Source organism: Myotis brandtii, unplaced genomic scaffold (genome assembly GCF_000412655.1).
Source record: "Myotis brandtii unplaced genomic scaffold, ASM41265v1 scaffold675, whole genome shotgun sequence".
NCBI classification, from domain to species: Eukaryota; Metazoa; Chordata; class Mammalia; order Chiroptera; family Vespertilionidae; genus Myotis; species Myotis brandtii.
The window spans coordinates 1,001,142-1,018,763 of NW_005370635.1; the positions used below are offsets into that span (position 1 = coordinate 1,001,142).

Sequence of the window (17,622 nt, forward strand, 5' to 3'; positions counted from 1 at the left end):
AACCTGTGACACGCGTGTCAGAGGTGACACGCGAACTCATTTTTTTTGGTTGATTTTTCTTTGTTAAATGGCATTTAAATATATAAAATAAATATCAAAAATATAAATCTTTGTTTTACTATGGTTGCAAATATCAAAAAATTTCTATATGTGACATGGCTCCAGAGTTAAGTTAGGGTTTTTCAAAATGCTGACACGCCGAGCTCAAAAGGTTCGCCATCACTGCTCTAGATGATAGAATGTTGTATATCTGTTCTGTCCACTGTGGTAGCCCCTAGTTACATGTGCCTATTAAACACTTGAAATATATGTAAAACAACAAACTGAATTTTAAATTTAATTTTAGTTAATTTAAATTTAAATATCCATGTGTAGCCAGGGCTACCATATTGAGCAGAGCAGGTCTAGAATTTTACTTCAATGTAAGATAAATATTTTTTTAAATGGCCAATCAGTGCCCAATACAGTTATTGAAGAATCCATCCTTACTCCATTCCCCGCCCCAACCTGTTTTTATAGTTAAGTTTTTTTACATGTGTTTGAGTAAGTTTCTAGGCTTTTTTGTTGTTGTTGTTGATCTGTGTATCCTTAGACCTAGAAGTCTCCACTGTTAAGTCATTATTGGACAACTCTGCAAGATTATCTGCAAGTATGTTCATTTCGGTATTGTCTAAAACAGGGGAGAAACAAATTAAACATGTAATGGAGTTTGATTAGATCATAAAATAAAATTGCATTTAGCCATTAAAATACACGCACATATATTGAGTTGGAAGGATGGTCACATTGGGTTAAGTTTGGGAAGGGAAGAGCAGGCAACTAAATTGTAGGTTTATTATCCAACCTTCACTTTAAAATATGCTCATGCATTCATTAATATCTTTCCCTACCTGAATTTATTTGGTTCCTAACATTTGGTTCCTAATTTATTTGGTGAAAGAGGATAGTGAATTCAGATAATAAGAGATATTGTTATTCAAACCTATCTGGTTCTTGAGTTTTGGATAGAGAGTTGTGAACATTTGGTTAGTAGAGATATCAGAATTATCTTCACAAATTTGCCAAACCTCTTCTCTTTAGTTGTAATAACCAGAGTTTGCATGGTGAGGGAAAAGAGCAAAAGGATCAAATTTATCAGTGGCTTTCACCACTGGTGTGCCACTTCAAGGTTCTTAATCTATATTTTCTTTCTTTTTAAAAATATATTTTATTGATTTTTTTACAGAGAGGAAGGGAGAGGGCTAGAGAGTTAGAAACATCGATGAGAGAGAAACATTGATCAGCTGCCTCCTGCACACTCCCTACTGGGAATGTGCCCACAACCAAGGTACATGCCCTTGAACAGAATCGAACCTGGGACCCTTGAGTCCGCAGGCTGATGCTCTATCCACTGAGCCAAACCAGTTAGGGCTTACTCTATATTTCTAATGTTTGTATGATAACATGTATGTAGTCTTTGTTAGTTTTTTTTTTTAGTGGAAATTTCTATGTGATAGTAATAACTGATATCCCAAGAAACTACATGGTAATGAAACCTTTGAAACTTGATCTTATAAACACATAGGAAATGTAAGGGGTCAATTAGGCAAAATGTAGTTTTTCAAAATAAAAACATTTTGTTTCACTGCTAACTTGGGGACATGGCCTTGCTAGGGACATTCCAGGAGTTAGAAGTGGGTGAGGAGAATCAGCGTGAAGTGAGGCAAAGTAGGTGAAGTAATGAATACAATTAAGAATTGTAATGAATACAGTGTTGGGAAGAATCCAGATAGAAAGCGAATGGAACACTTTCTTTGGTCCAGCAAACACATTCAACCTGGCTTCTCTTTCAGATGCTTCTGAGTTTCAGCTTAAAGATGGGCCAACCCATAGGAGCGGGTAGAGTTCACATGATTCACCCACCAGGTGTTGCCCCAGTTTGGCAACCCCTGCTACTCATTCTTTTGGTTGAGCAGTGACCATTGAGAAGTACCTAATGAAAACGAAAGCCTCAGGTCTCAGGATTTCACATGTTCTGACATGGGTTTAGGGTTGGAGTAGGACAAGCACTTAGAACAGAACCACAAAGTTGGATGAATTTATTATTATTTATTTATTTCTCATATTGGATGAGTTCAGTAACAATTGTGTGAGAAAGCCTGAGCCGAATTGGGCAGGTTTTGAAGTATTTTCATGTTTTTGTTAAAATATAATTTGCCCCATAAAGACCCAAGTCCTACATCATGGGTCATGTCTGTGCTGTTCAATTGGCATGAGTCTTCCTTATTTGTCCTTATTTTTGTTGATGTTGTTTCTTTCTAAATGGCACACACTTTTAGAGCAAATGGATGGTTCTAAAACTTTAGTGAGCATCACAGTCACTGAAGGGCCCCACCCCCAGAGTGTCTGTAACTCTGAGACGGAACCTGGGACTCTGCATTCTAACAAGTTCCCAGGTGGTGGTGGTGCTGCTGCTGCTGGTCTGAAGACACACTATGAGAACCAATGGAATAGTTAGTTTTATCTAAAAACACTGAAACCAAGAAAAAAAATACCTTATATGTGATAGATGACGAATTAAGACAAAAATATGTTTATGATTCAGTTCAACAACTGTACTTGGTACCATACTGTTTACTAGGTGCCAGAGACAAGACTGGAGGATGTAGGTTCTCATGCTGCAAGTCTACAGATTCATAGTGTACTTTGAAAGATAAACATGGTATAAAGGTAGAAATACAATCAAAGGAGCGTGTGAATACAGCCCAAGTCATATGGAGGACATGATGATTTGTCATCTTTAAACACGTTTGCCCCTCCCCAGCGAAGAGCAGTCTCGACTTGCGGCGAGAAAGTATGCTCGTGTGGTGCAGAAGCTGGGGTTCCCCGCCAGATTCCTCGATTTTAAAATTCAGAACATGGTTGGGAGCTGTGATGTGAGATTTCCCATCAGGCTGGAAGGTTTGGTGCTAACCCATCAGCAGTTCAGTAGGTATGATTGTTGTAAAACTTGACTTTGAGTTTGCCAGCATATTAAGTTGGATTATGGGCTGCTTTTACAGTGGATCTTTTAGAAGAAGTATCCTTTCTGTGTGTGTAAAGGCACAGTATGTGAAAGGGTTAAGATGCTGTGCCTAAGTCCTCATTAGTTACCATATATGTTCAATCTTTTGAAGTAATAGTTCTTAAATTAAATTGAGTAGTAACCACCCAGAAAGCTTAGAATTTGTAGTTCTAACAAGCTCACAGGCAATGCCAATGAGCTGCTGGACAGTGGCCCACAAAATACCTTCGATGTAGAGATTTTTAAAACTGTACATCTGGCTTGGAGGTGACGGCAGTGGAGGGAAGAGAAGGGGTATGGGTTGGGTTAGGCTAGTCGGAAGGAGCTGACAGCTGGTGAGGGGAGAAAGGGTTGAAGAGAAGGTGAGAAAAGAATAGTCATAGCATGTTCTATGAAGACAGTTCCATCTCATGTTTGTCCTGTTGGGTCGTTTGAGGGTGGTGGCGGTGGTGGTGGTGGGTGGGTGTGTGTGTGTGTGTGTCCCAGCACAATTTCTTCTGTAGTACTCATATTCCTAGGGGAGTATCTCTAGCCTGCCTGGCTTCTTTAAATGTAACTTTTCATCTCACCAGCAAATGCTACTGCTGATGCTTCTCCCCCTCCTCCCTCTCCTCCCTCCCCTCACTCTCCTTCTCTCTCTTCTGCTCTTCCTCCCCCTCAAGCTACTTTGGGGCTTCTCCCATCCGTCTCAGGCTCTTAGAGAACAGTGCTGGAGTTTGACTGGTCCAGCAGTCGCCAACAGGTGGTCCATGGACCACCGGTGGTCTGTGAGGTCTGAAAGGTTGGCGACCGCTGGACTGGTCAACACCAAATCTCACCTCCCCTTGGGATATATGGGCCTGGGTACTTGCACTGACCTGGAATCACAGATGCTCTTGATCTAGCTTGACCTTAAGTCCTTTTCACTCCAGCACTTTTTCTTCTCTTTGCCTTTGGGCCATTCTTCTGTTTAATGGAGGATGGGGATCATATAGCTGTGCTTTCTCTAGTATTTGTTAGCTTTCTTTTGAGATGTGATCTGAACAGAAGTTTAAAATTTCCTTGTTTCTTCCCTAACATTAAAAAAAAAAAAAATTTAGTTCAGCCCTAGCTGGTTTGGCTCAGTGGATAGAGCGTCGGCCTGTTCGATTCTAGGTCAAGGCACATGCATGGGTTGCAGGCTGGATCCCCAGTAGAGGGCATGCAGGAGGCAGCTCATGGATGTTCTATCTCTCTCTCCCTTTTCCTTCCTCTCTGAAATCAATAAAAATATATTTAAAAATAAATAAAAATTTAAAAAATTTAGTCCATTCTGAGATTTAGCTTTTATAATATTCTTCAGGCAATGTTCTTTTCCCCATGGTTGTATTTTCTTTTTTTCTCTGCATGAACTTCTTTTCAGCATATGCTTATTGAGTGCCCATGATGTACCCACTGAGTTCACCAGGAAGTCCTGCCCTGCCCCCCTTCAAGACATATCGCCTCTTTATGTATCTTTTTCTTTCTTCATTCTTGTGATTATTTGTAGAGTCATAGTAAAACCTCCATTGTTAAGAGTTTGTCAACACACAAACCATCTTATCTTCCAGCTTCTCAACCATGGGCCTCCAGTCTGTCTTTCTCTGAAGCAACTTTTTCTGAACATGTGAAAGATCGCTGCTTGGATTCTAATTAGACTTAGCATTCCCCTTTCTGGCCAGTTAGGGCTCTAAGATGATGTGGGCGCTTCATTTCATCTCTTCTCCACTAACATTGCAGCTCAGATTTAAATCTAGCGCGGGAGTACCCCTTGCCACTACTACCTTCTGAAAGATACAGGTGCCAGCAGGGCAAGAAGAGAATTCATCAGCTGCACTGCTTTTAGCCACATGGAGTGGGCCTATCACTGTTCTATCTTGCCTCTGAGCCAGTTTTATGATCTCATCCATTATTTTATTTTAATTTGGCAAGGAAGCCTGCTTTGTATTCCCACAGCTACCTCATTCGAGTCTCATTCTTGCCTCTCCCAAATGTTCTCCATCAGCCCCCATCCTTAGATTATGGATTATATCCTTGGATTATGTTTGTGACATCGGGCACTCTTTTATCAGCAGGTTTTATCTTTAAAATGATCTTTAATTGCCCGTAGCCCTGCGGGCAACCATGGCACACACCCGTTCAAATTATCAGGTCAAGTTTGCCTTACGTTAAAACCTCAAGTTCATTTGATTTCCCAGGTTCTACAAATTTGTATGTATCAGCATTTGGTAATACAAACATCTTCCTTGTTACTGGAATCTTCTCCATCAATCTTCCTATGATATAATTGTTTTCTGTTTTCCCTGAGCAGTTTTTCCCTTCTCTTTGATTTTAAAGTCAAAGATATCCTGATAATAAACATTTCTTGAATGAGTAAAATCTAGGTGGCTACCAGTTAGCAGATGCTATGGTGACAGTGACAATCAATGCAGCCATGGTCCCTTGCCCTCATGGAGTTCACCATCTGAAAGGGAAGACACACAAACCAAAGACAGTAATGAAATATGGTAACTATGAAGGATGAACTCCCCCTCCACCTGGGAGTGCTCTGGTACCATCAAACAGGTTGACGTAATCGGGGAGGTGTGGAGGTCAAGAAAGACTTCTTAAGGGAAGTGACATTTAAGCTGAGACTTGAACAATAAGTCGAATTTGGGTTGGCCCAGAGATTGGCAGGTGTTTGTTATTCTCAGTCCTCATGAAGTGTTCTTACCTAACCAAAACCTCTTTTTCTTTTTTCTGCCTCAACCTTCTCTTAAAATTGAGGCAGAGAATAAATACAATGAAGTAAGTCTTTAATCAGAAGATTATTTTTCTGGCACCTTAAAACCATGGTTCTGAAAGCCAAATGCAGTACACAGTCATTTACTTACTTTTGTTTTCTCTTATCCCTCTTAGAGTCCTAAGATTCAGCTGGGAAATCAAATGAAAACATTTCCTCTGTGCTCTTTCTAGTTCCCGTGGGGTTTTCCAAGGCTCCAGCTGGTCTCATCGTCTTCCCAGTGTCAGGAAGTGGTTAATGGGTAGAAGTTTTGACAGGCAGAGTGATGTGGTAGGACCACCCACAGCAATTTTGTGTACCTTTGAAGGGCAGCCACTGTGATGTCTCTTCCTGGAGCCAATCGGAGAGTTCACATCTGCTGTTGAATGGGTCTTTGCAGAATGGAATGGGTTTTTTCATGTCACCTGGATTTCCTTAGTTGCAACTATTCATGTGTATTCTAGTGTTCCATTTCTCAGATATCTTCTTTTTCTTATATCTGTTCTCCATTAGCAATTGTTTTAAGAGTAGTTTTTATCAGCTTCCTCTTCCTGACCTCTCTTTTGTAGACTCCTCAAGCTTTTCCAATTCTCTCTCCTTTTTTCCTTTTTGTTAATCCTAGCCCGAGGATATATTCCTGCCCTCCCCCCCCCCCCCCCCCCCGATTTTTAGAGAGAGTGGAAGGCAGGGAGGGAGAGAGAGAAAGAAACATTGATGTGAGAGAGACACATCGATTGGGTGCCTCACACACACACACACACACACACACACACACACACACACACACACACACACACACACACACACACACACACACACACACACACACCCCGACCAGGGCCAGGGATCAAACCTGCAACCCAGCTACATACCCTTGACTGGGAATCGAATCTGCAACCCTTCAGTGCTCAGGCTGACGCTCTAACAACTAAGCCACATTGGCCAGGGCAGCTCCTCTTCTTTGTGCTGGAGTGTGGGGAAGCAGTTCTTAGCCCTATCATCCTTTGCTCCGTGGAGCAGCCAGCTTACTATTTAGTAGTAAATAACAGTGAGTTACTATGTATAGGAACAAATCCTGAATTTTTAAAAATTAGAATAGCTTAGTTTTCTTTCTTTATATAGTACCTGTCCAAAGACAAAAAACAGTGGTTTAGAAAATTTTTTAGGTCTAGCAGCTAAAAATGATAACTTTATCAGCTCATAATGAACATACAAAATATGCTCATTATTGGGGGAACTTGGAAAATTTAGAAAACGTGTTTATGTATTTTTATCAACAGACTTTTTTGGAAAGATGGTGAACATTTAACCAACAAATGTTACTTCTTAATTAATTTATTAATTTTAATAAATTAAATCTGATACCTTAAGTTACCTTAATTTCTAATAGCTTAGGATGACATGCACTTGAAAAAAATATCATGACCCAAAATAAATTCTGGTCTTGACTGGCACAAGCAATTACCTAGGATGTTCAAGACTACTTTATCAAAATGGCCAAAAGGTTTTTGGCAAAACAGCTTTTTAAAACTGCTTTAATATGCAGCTTTAATATATACCGGGTCTGGAATATTATGGGAAAGTAGTTATAGTGCTATTTTTAACTTTTTCCTGTTACATCTTAACAGTTATGAACCTGAACTGTTTCCTGGCCTTATTTATAGAATGGTAAAGCCACGAATTGTGCTGCTTATCTTCGTATCTGGAAAAGTTGTGTTGACAGGTAAGTTCTAAAATTATTTTCTGACTTTCTAAAATTCAGTAGCTATGCGTGTGCTTTGATTTTCCTTTTAAATAGCTTTGTTCACCATTATAAAGTAATTCTATTATAGAATACCTGGGGGGGGGGGGGCAGAAAGGAATATAACAGCGGTTCTCAACCTATGGGTCGAGACCCCTTTGGGGGTCGAACGACCCTTTCACAGGGGTCGCCTAAGACCATCGGAAAACACATATATAATTACATATTGTTTACAGTAGCAAAATTACAGTTAGGAAGTAGCAACAAAAATAATTTTATGGTTGGGGGTCACCACAGCATGAGGAACTGTATTAAAGGGTCGCAGCATTAGGAAGGTTGAGAACCACTGGAATATAACTTCACCCATCAGTCCCAATATCCAAAACAATGTAATTTTTTTGTGTTTTTATGTCATTTTGACATGTATTCATATTTACATCCTGCCTTTTTATTATTAACCATTGTAACATATGTAAAGTGACTCCTTGTTACAAACTCTTTATGAAGGCTTTTAACCTACAACCAGCATGTACCCTGACCAGGAATAGAACCATGACCTCCTGGTTCATAGGTCGATGCTCAACCACTGAGCCACACCAGCCGGGCTAAACTGTTTTTGAAGGGATGTACAATACAGTTCTCCTATGTCATACCAGCAGTGTGTAGAAGTATCTTTTTAAAAATCCTCAGCAGCACTAAAAAACAAAATAACATAAGAGAAAACTTTCTTTTTACAAGTGGGAATTATCTCATTGCTTTAACCTTAATAGTAATCAGAAATAGAAATTCATCACTTTTACTATCTATATATAAAAGCCTAAGCAACTGTTATGACCAAATGACCAGTTGAGCAGTCGCTATGATGCACACTGACCAACAAGGGGCAGACACTCAATGCAGGAGCTTCCCCCTGATGGTCAGTGGACTCCCACAGCCAACTCCCATGGCCGGCCAACCTCCCACGGCCCCTACCCTGCCCCCCTGCCAGCTGGCCCTGATCATCCCCTATCCGACTGGGCGAGATGCCCTGATCAGCCCTGATCACCGGCCAGGCCGAGGGACCCCACCTGTGCACAAATTCATGCACCGGGCTTCTAGTATCCAATAAAGATCATTTTAGCTTTTGTAAATAGTGGGTACGTAACTTACTCCTTTTGTCCACTTAGTTTTTATTAGTTTTTTCCCCCCTAAAGATTTGTATGCATTTAAAATAATTACTCTTTGTTATATTTTTCCAGTTGACTTATCCTATATAATAAAAGGCTAATATGCAAATCGACTGAACGGTGGAACGACTGGTCACTATGATGTGCACTGACCACCAGGGGACAGACGCTCAACACAGGAGCTGCCCCCTGGTGGTCAGTGTGCTCCCTCAAGGGGAGTGTCTCTTAGCCAGAAGCCAGGGTCACAGTTAGGGAGTGCAGCAGCGGTGGTGGGGAGTGGGCCTAAACCATCAGTCAGACATCCCCCAAGGGGTCCCAGACTGTGAGAGGGCACAGGCCAGGCTGAGGGACACCCCCTCCCAGTGCATGAATGTTGTGCACCGGACCTCTAGTATATACTAGTATATATGATATCACTTGGGAAAATAAAATGTGTAGTAATGACTTGGTGTAAGAATATAATTAGGAAATCCAAGTAGAATTGGAAATTGATATTTGGGTTGCCTAACGGGTAGGATAAGCTTACAAATTCTTATTGAGAGATGATAGATGTTTAATAAACTTTGAGTGCTTACTAGAAAACATACATTTTAGCTGCTGAAGATATAAAAGTGAATATAACACATCCCCATCTCTAGAGCAATAAAATGGCTTAGATTTTTTTAATAGCTTAGATTTTGTAAAATGTCAAGGTTCAAAAAGGACTCTTTACAAGCCTTCTGCCGGAAGCCAATTCTAGCATGTCATAATTTCAAGAGTTTCATCGAAAGGTTGATGGAACTTGGGGACTCAACAAGGGCTGAGTCACATATGTTATCAGCTGTTGGAAATGGCTAAAGGCATTTCCCCAAACCTGAAAAGGGATGATTGTTTGCTGCCAGACAGCTCAGGGCATCTTAATCTACATGTTATTGCCTCCTACTGGCCAAACACCTGAACAGCCATAGGCTAATTCTTCCAATCTGACAATGGACTCAATATAGAAACCCTGACCCTTTGAAGTGTATATCTCTGCCTCGCCTCAGGACAATTTGTGTTAATAAAAAGCATGGGGTCCTGAGATGAGGAGATCCTTTTAGCTAAACTCCTCTGACCCCCAAATGCCTTTCAAAATTATGCTTCGTCTCTGGACTCTTTAAGTTACACATACACAGCCTTTTTCCAGATTGCTGAACCCTTCTAGATGCTGGTACAAGAACCCCGGCAGCCTTCCCTTACTTAACTCTTCATAACAACCCTATGAGAAAGACTATTGTCCTTATTTTATAGGTGAGGAAACTGAAACTCAGAAGGTAAACAATTTGCCTGTGATTTCAGAGCTAGTTAATGGTAGAGCTGGCTTTTGAGCTCATATCATTTGATCTCAAAGCCAGTTTTTTTCTGCAGTCCACAAATCACAGAATTTCCACCTCAGTCACCAAACTTAGGAATTCTGTTTATCCCCCAAAGTGGTGGTCATTATAACTGAAGGAAAAGACTGGTAAGTTTTGCTTAAAAGGCAAGAATCACCTAATCGAAGTCTGGTGCTACAAATTGGGATGTTTGATTATTGATTGATTATTCAAAGAAGTATGGGGCCACTTTAGGGTTCCTTTAAGTTTTTTGTTGTTTTGTGGGGGGTTTTTGCTGTATTTTTAAATGTATTTTTCAATTATAGTTGACAATTTCCCTGATGAACATCTTTTCGTGTGTCTGTTGGCCATATGTATGTCCTCTTTGTAAAAATGTCTATTTATGTCCTCTGCTCATTTTCTAATATAATTGTTTGCTTTTTTGATATTGAACTGTATGAGTTCTTTATATATATTGGATATTTGCCCCTTATTGAATATATTATTTTCAAATATCTCTCCCATTCTGTAGGTTGCCTTTTTGTCTTTTAATGTCTTTTCTTATTTGTTATTCTTAGAAAATCTCATATATAGTGATTTCAGAGAGGAAGGGAGAAGGAGAAAGAGAGAGATAGAAACATCAATGATGAGAGAGAATCATTGATCGGCTGCTTCCTGCACACCCCCTACTAGGATTGAGCCTGCAACCCCGGCATGTGCCTGATGGGCATCCAACTGTGACCTCCTGAGTCATGTATGGGTTGATATTCAACCAGCAGGGCAGAAAATTTCATTTTTGACTGGACTCTGAGGTAGAAGCCCTCAGAGAGGACAGCATATGTCTCTTGGCAATCTGTTCCTGGTATTTTTGTTTGGGTTCCTTCATTCTCTTAGCAAAAAGTTTAGCATACTCATTTTTCTTAGGATGCTGTTTCTTCAGAGCAATAGGCCAATGTTTGTGTTGCAGGACATGTGGAATAATAAGAAGCTGAATATTGGGTGCTTTGGTCCTGGGATTCTTACCTTCTTTGTTTAGGGGCTTTCTCACAACATAGTGGTGGACATCATGGTCTTTAGAGAGATTGAAAAGTTTGAAGATCCTGATAGCTCTTTTGGGCCCCAGGCAATGAGGCACAGTAGTATCAGTGAGACCAAGAATATCTCTCTCTCCTTTGTTTACAATGATCAAGTTGAGAACACTGAGATAGGCATCCACAGTGCAGCCCCGAACAGATTTGCACTTTCTTTCTCTAGTCCTCCTTGGTCTATAACAGGAATGCCCCTTACTCAGAAGCAAGCCATTAGTCTGCCTCATGGGAATCCTTGTTTGTCATTCCCACCACTGACTGGAACCACATAACCCTTCCATTCTTCTCCCAGAGCGTCAGCAGCAACTTCTGTGGCCATAGACTTCTCGTAAAAGGTATGGCATTTGCATTCATCTTCAATGAGCTTCTGGCAGCCAGTGGCTGGGAAAGGGATGTTCAGTTTCATCCTAAAGCAGCCAACAGCTTATGAGGCGCCATGAAAATAGGGTTGCCTTTTTGTTTTGTTGGTGCTCTCCTTTGTGGAGCCAAAATTTTATGGGTTCAGGTCTTACATTTAAGTCTTTAATCCATGTTGAGTTTATCCTTGTGTATAGTGTAAGAAAGTTGTCTGTATTCATTTTTTTTGCACGTCTTTCCAGTTTTTTCAACACCATTTACTGAAGAGACTGTCTAAACTCCATTGTACATTCTTGCCTCTTTTGTCATTGATTGAGTTTATTTCTGGGCTCTCTGTCCTGTTCCATTGATCTATGTGTTTGTTTTTATGCCAGTACCAGGCTGTTTTGATTTCTAGAGCCTTGTGGTATAGTTTGATATCAAATAGGGTGATACCTCCAATATTGCTCTTCTTTGTCAAGACTGCTGTGACTATTTGGGGTCTTTTATGGTTCCATATAAATTTTAGGATTATTTGTTCTAGTTCCGTGAAAAGTGCCATTGATATTTCGGTGGGGATTGCATTGAATATGTAGATTGCTTTGGGTTCCCTTAAAGTTTTGATGCCAGTAATTTCATTGAGGAAACATTTAACTAACCTGACAAAATCCGCTTATTTTAACACCCGTTTACAACATTGCCAGTTACAAATCCTGGCAATGTTTATTTGTTGACTTTGGGTGCAAAAGAAGGAACTCTGGATACACAAGAACTTCTCCCATAGCTGCTATCATTATCCAAGGGAACTTCAACTTCTTGGGCCCCAGTATGAAGTGAAGAAATTGTACTAGATAATCTCCCTAAAGCCCTTTGTGTCTAAAGCAGTGGTTCTCAACCTTCCTAATGCCGCGACCCTTTAATACAGTTCCTCATGTTGTGGCGACCCCCAATTTCATTGTTACAAACTGAACATAATTAAAGCATAGTGATTAATCACAAAAACAATATGTAATTATATATGTGTTTTCCAATGGGGTTAGGCGACCCCTGTGAAAGGGTCGTTCGACCCCCAAAGGGGTCGCGACCCACAGGTTGAGAACCGCTGGTCTAAAGGTTTCCTATGATAGAAAAGAATGATCACTCTCAATGTCTGGTCTCTCTTGGCAATGAGTGTTTTCTGCTCACCAGAATGTTATAGTCTTTGGGCTTGAATGCAATGCTCTTAGGTATGATTTTTTCCTTGTTGCTAAAACTGCATTGCACAATTACTCAAAATTCTGGACCTAGATACTCTATTCCTCAATGAAATGTAAAAAGAACCTTAGTTTTGGTATTTGGGGGGATGCGGGGCGGGGGAGAGGAGTGGGAGTGTGCTTGCTATACACACTTCACTGTCTGCTAACAAGAAGGCTATTCTATTCAAATGTATTCAGAAGCCCCAAACGTCCATCAAACCAGAGGCAGGGAGTCTCTTTTCTTTTAAATATGCAGTAACACAGTACCGGTGTTTTATTTCTTCTCCAACCCACTCTTCGGTTTCTACAAAACCATTCTCTTTAGAAACTAAAATTTCAGTGTCGTAACAAAAATCTGCTGAGACAGGGTTTCTCCTGCCACAAGGGTTCAGAGTTTCTGTTATCTGTGCCAATAACTCACCTTCGTCCCTCCCCCACAAGCTTGAGGGTGGAGACTGACAGATAGTAAACGCCTTGGCAATGAATAAGTAACTTTTCCCCCTTATCTCTCAAATACTTAAGCTCATAAAAACTTCATCGTTGATTCTTTAAAAACATTTTAAAGAATTTATTGAAGTAGAATTCACATAACATAAAATTAACCATCTTAAAGTGAACAATTCAGTGACATTTAGTACATTTATAATGTTGTACAACCGCCACTTCTGTCTAGGTCAAAACATTTCCATTACTTCAAAGTAAAATCCCTTTCGTTAAGTAGTTTCTCCCTATTCCTCCCTCCCACTAGCCCCTGATAACTACCAATGTGCATTCTGTTTCTGGAATTATCTATTCTGGTTACTTCATATAAACAGAATCATACAATATGTAACCTTTTGAGTCTGGCTTCCCTCAGGTAGTTTTTGAGGTTCATCTGCATTGTAGACTGTATCAGTACTTGATTCCTTTTTATGGCTGAATAATATTCGGCTATATATGTACACCACAGTTTTATATCCAGTCATCTGTTGATATACACTTAGGTGGTTTCCCTTCTTGGCTGTTTTGAATAGTGCTGCAATCAACAGGCATCTACAAGTGTGTTATTGAGAACCTGTTTTTAATTTGGGGGGATACATACCAAGAAGTGGAATTGCCAGGTCGTGTGGTAATTCTTATTTTAACTTTTTTTGAGGAAGCGCCAAACTTTTCTATAGAGGCTGAACCATTTGACAGTCCCCTCACCAATGTCTGAGGGTTCCTATTTCTCCATAGCCTTACTAACATTTGCCATTTTTAAAATGATAGCTCATCTTTGGTTCTGAATGCTGATTTCTACCCGTTTCTCAAATCCGATGATCCTCCTTTTGGTAATTCCCTGTGATTAGTCCTGTAATTAAACCAGATAGCCACAGGTTATTTCTGTTCTCTTGCTGAGCCTTCCTCCTCTCTAACGTTTGTAGCTCCCAAGGAAGCCTTTATCAACTTAAGCTATTTTCCATTCCTCTTCATGCTAAGTTTTTATATTCCTTTCTCTAATCTCCTTGCCTCCTTCCCACAATAATACCAGATAATTTCCTGATTAACTGACAGCCCATATACATAAGTAATACTAGGCCACAACCCTTAGCTCAATGTGCTTTGAAGGTGGAAGTAGTTAGTGGTGGTAGGTGGTGGTGAGAGATGAGTAGGGACTGAATGATATCTCTCAAGGGTGGGGACCATGTCTAATTCATGTTTTTATCTCTTTAACTCCTAGAGCAGTTTGTTATCATTAAAGATCTCTGGAAATTTTTTTTTAAAAAAGATCTCTGGAAATTTAAGAATCTTAGGGGTGACAGTGGTACAATTTTCCCCTCTAGTAATCTCTTACATACACTGACATTTAAAACTTTTGCTCCAATTTGTCTCACTCTGTTAGTCAACGTTAGAGATTCAAAATGTTAACTAGGGATAAGTGGATCCAAGGAAGTCTCTTTTGCTGGTAGCTAAATGCCTACAGGTAGTGATGAAGGTCGTGTTCTGGGGCTATATTCATGGCACACCTAGAGATAACATTCCATATTTCATAGTGAGTCCTATGTGGCTAAAGATGATCTGATATGCCCACATAGTGGAAGTACTAGAAAACTCTGGTCTGCAGTGTGCGTTTGTGGAAATGTGGCTGTAATCACTAAATTCTTTTGTCTTTACCAGAAATAAATGCCACTTCTCAGGTACACCTAAAGAGATGTCATCGTATTAAAAGTAATTGGAGATTACAATGAAATTTTAGTCTTAAGAAAATTTTGGGATTGTTCTTTTTTTTTAATATATATATTTTTTATTGCTTAAAGTATTACAAAGAGTATTACATATGTCTCCTTTTTTTCCCCGCCCTTGACAATCCCCTGGCCTCCCCTACCCCCCAGTGTCTTATGTCCATTGGTTATGCTTATATGCATGCATACAAGTCCTTCGGTTCTCTTCCCCCCGCCCCCCTCCTGCCCCCCAACCCTCCTTGGTCTTCCCACTGTAGTTTGATTGTTCTTAAAGATGATATAAAATTGGATTTCTTTACAGGTGCCAAAGACCGTTCTGAGATCTATGAAGCATTTGAAAACATCTATCCCATTCTAAGGGGTTTTAAAAAAGCCTGAGTATATCACTCAACATCTCAAAGTATATTGATGAGTATGTGCATAAGTCCAGGACAGAAACAACTGGATTTTTCTACCTTTAATTGTAGATGTTCCATGCACATTTTGACTTATTAAAAGGTGATTCTATGTGAAATGAAGAAAGCTTCTTATTTGAAATGACTCTTGTATGTTATTTTTAAAACAAGTAAACTTATTTCAGCATGTGAGAGATTTAAGGCCTTGCTAGCATGATTTTGTAGCATCATTAAAATTTAATGTTCTGCTCTGGTTAAAGATGTAGAGCATAACATGTCCTCTGAAAATGTATGGTGATATATAGAAATTTCAAATAACTGCATAAAATAGATACTATCTGTAATATCTAGCAGGAGAGAAATCAATGTGTCTGTTTTTTGCCTTTTAAAATATTGATTAAATGATCCTAGCTATCAGATACAGGCACTGTGAAGGATCCTGTCAGAATACAAATGAAACATGAAAGTCTGAAACCTTGAGGAAAATCACATTTTTTTTTTTTGTTTGAAATATTCTCTCACTTAAAAATAAATCTTAAACTTTCAGGAACTATTCAGATTTAGTGCAAGTTCTATTTTGAAACAGCATGGGGAATTTTTGCTTTTTGTGTGCCTTGATAATCCTACTAGAGGCCCAGTGCATGATATTCATACATGGGGGGGAAGGGGTCCCTCAGCCCAGCCTGCACCCTCTCACAGTACAGAACCCCTTGGGGGATGTCCACCTGCCGGCTTAGGGAAGCAGGCCTAAGCCGGCAGGCAAACATCCCCCAAGTGGTTCTTAGCACTGCTGCCGAGGCGGGAGAGGCTCTTGCCACCACCCCTGCGCTCGCCAGCCGTGATCCTGGTTTCTGGTTGAGTGGCACTCCCCCTGTAGGAGCTCACTGACCACCAGGGGGCAGCTCCTGCATTGAGCATCCACCCCCTGGTGGTCAGTGCACGTCATAGCGACTGGTTGTTCCACCATTCGGTCGATTTGCATATTAGGGTTTTATTATATAGGATTGTGTTAAAAGAGATCAGATAAGACTAAGAGGATGGAGCAAAGGGTTTAGATTCAAGACCTAATTAGTTTGTGGAGTCATCAGCATTTGATGGAGATGTGGAGGTTAACAGGGAGGGAAAAGGCTAACATGACTCATAGCCCCAAGTGGTAGTGATTATGTCTTTCCCAAGAGGAGGAAACAGATTTGTGAGGAGAGCGAGCTGGTGGCCATGGTACATCATTGCTGCCTAGCGGGCAGTTATGAACCTCTAGGTGTGGAACTTGGGAGGGAAGTCCCTGCTAGAGAGAGAATTTAGGGCAGTTATCAGTTGACAACCTCCCAAAATAATCCTTGGGAATCACTAGTCTAGATAATTTGACCTATAAGCCCACTTTTCTTTTTTCCTTCTGTGGCTTAGGAGCATATTCAAACACTAATTACAGTACTCTTGTTAACAATCTTATGACCCACCTTATTTACCCCTCCCTGGAAAAGAAACTGGGAGTAATCCTATTTAGGTTATTTTCTATCTAGTTCAAATTCTTTCTCAGAGCATGGCCCAGACAGAGTGGGTAGGGGAGGAATGTTGGCCATTACTTTAAAATTATCTTTTCAGAAAGATAAAAAGGTGATTTCTACGTTCAGTATCTGTTAACAATCTTATGACCCACCTTATTTACCCCTCCCTGGAAAAGAAACTGGGAGTAATCCTATTTAGGTTATTTTCTATCTAGTTCAAATTCTTTCTCAGAGCATGGCCCAGACAGAGTGGGTAGGGGAGGAATGTTGGCCATTACTTTAAAATTATCTTTTCAGAAAGATAAAAAGGTGATTTCTACGTTCAGTAGTGTGGCTGTTTCCACTGGTTAGCTATTTGTAAAATATTATCAGATTATTAAACGTGCTCACTTATAATTCTCACGATGCTGGTTAGGTAGGTACATCTCCATTAAGCAGATGAGAACACAAGCCAAGAGAGGTTTGGAATTTGCCCCAAATCACACAGCCATTAAGGAAGTGGGTGAGCCGCAATGAGACCTCATTCCAAGACCCAGCCCTTCACCAACCTTGTTTGGAGTCGTTTTAGCCAAATTTTAAAGCATCAAGCGAATTAAAGGAAGTCCCTTATTTTGTTCCCAACCCGTTTTCCCAGACTCCTTGGGGCATCGTATGACTGACTATTTCTGGCACGAGTTAGAGACGTAAATCTGTGGCCTTGGCACGATCCCGCGACGATGACATTTTGTTGGCCGACTTGCCCCCTCTAACAGAACTTCTGCTTCGGGACACGCCGCCCCTCCGCGGCCGGGAAAGGCAACGGCGCCCCGCCCCCGGGAGGCGG

The 17,622-nt window shown here is 40.5% G+C and overlaps 1 protein-coding gene and 1 pseudogene across 1 annotated transcript in view; one reads left to right on the plus strand and one right to left on the minus strand.

The window, feature by feature from the left end:
- TBPL2 (TATA box binding protein like 2) overlaps nt 1-15,431 on the plus strand; it is a 25,911-nt gene extending 10,480 nt beyond the window's left edge. Inside the window, exons 6-8 of the mRNA XM_005881306.2 lie at nt 2,804-2,971; nt 7,430-7,524; nt 15,201-15,431. Of these exons, the coding sequence (XP_005881368.1) occupies nt 2,804-2,971; nt 7,430-7,524; nt 15,201-15,277 (340 nt within the window). The 3' untranslated portion in view covers nt 15,278-15,431. The remainder of the gene's footprint in view (nt 1-2,803; nt 2,972-7,429; nt 7,525-15,200) is intronic.
- Nucleotides 10,830-11,533, minus strand: LOC102243607 (annotated as a pseudogene).
- Nucleotides 15,432-17,622: the final 2,191 nt, after the last annotated feature.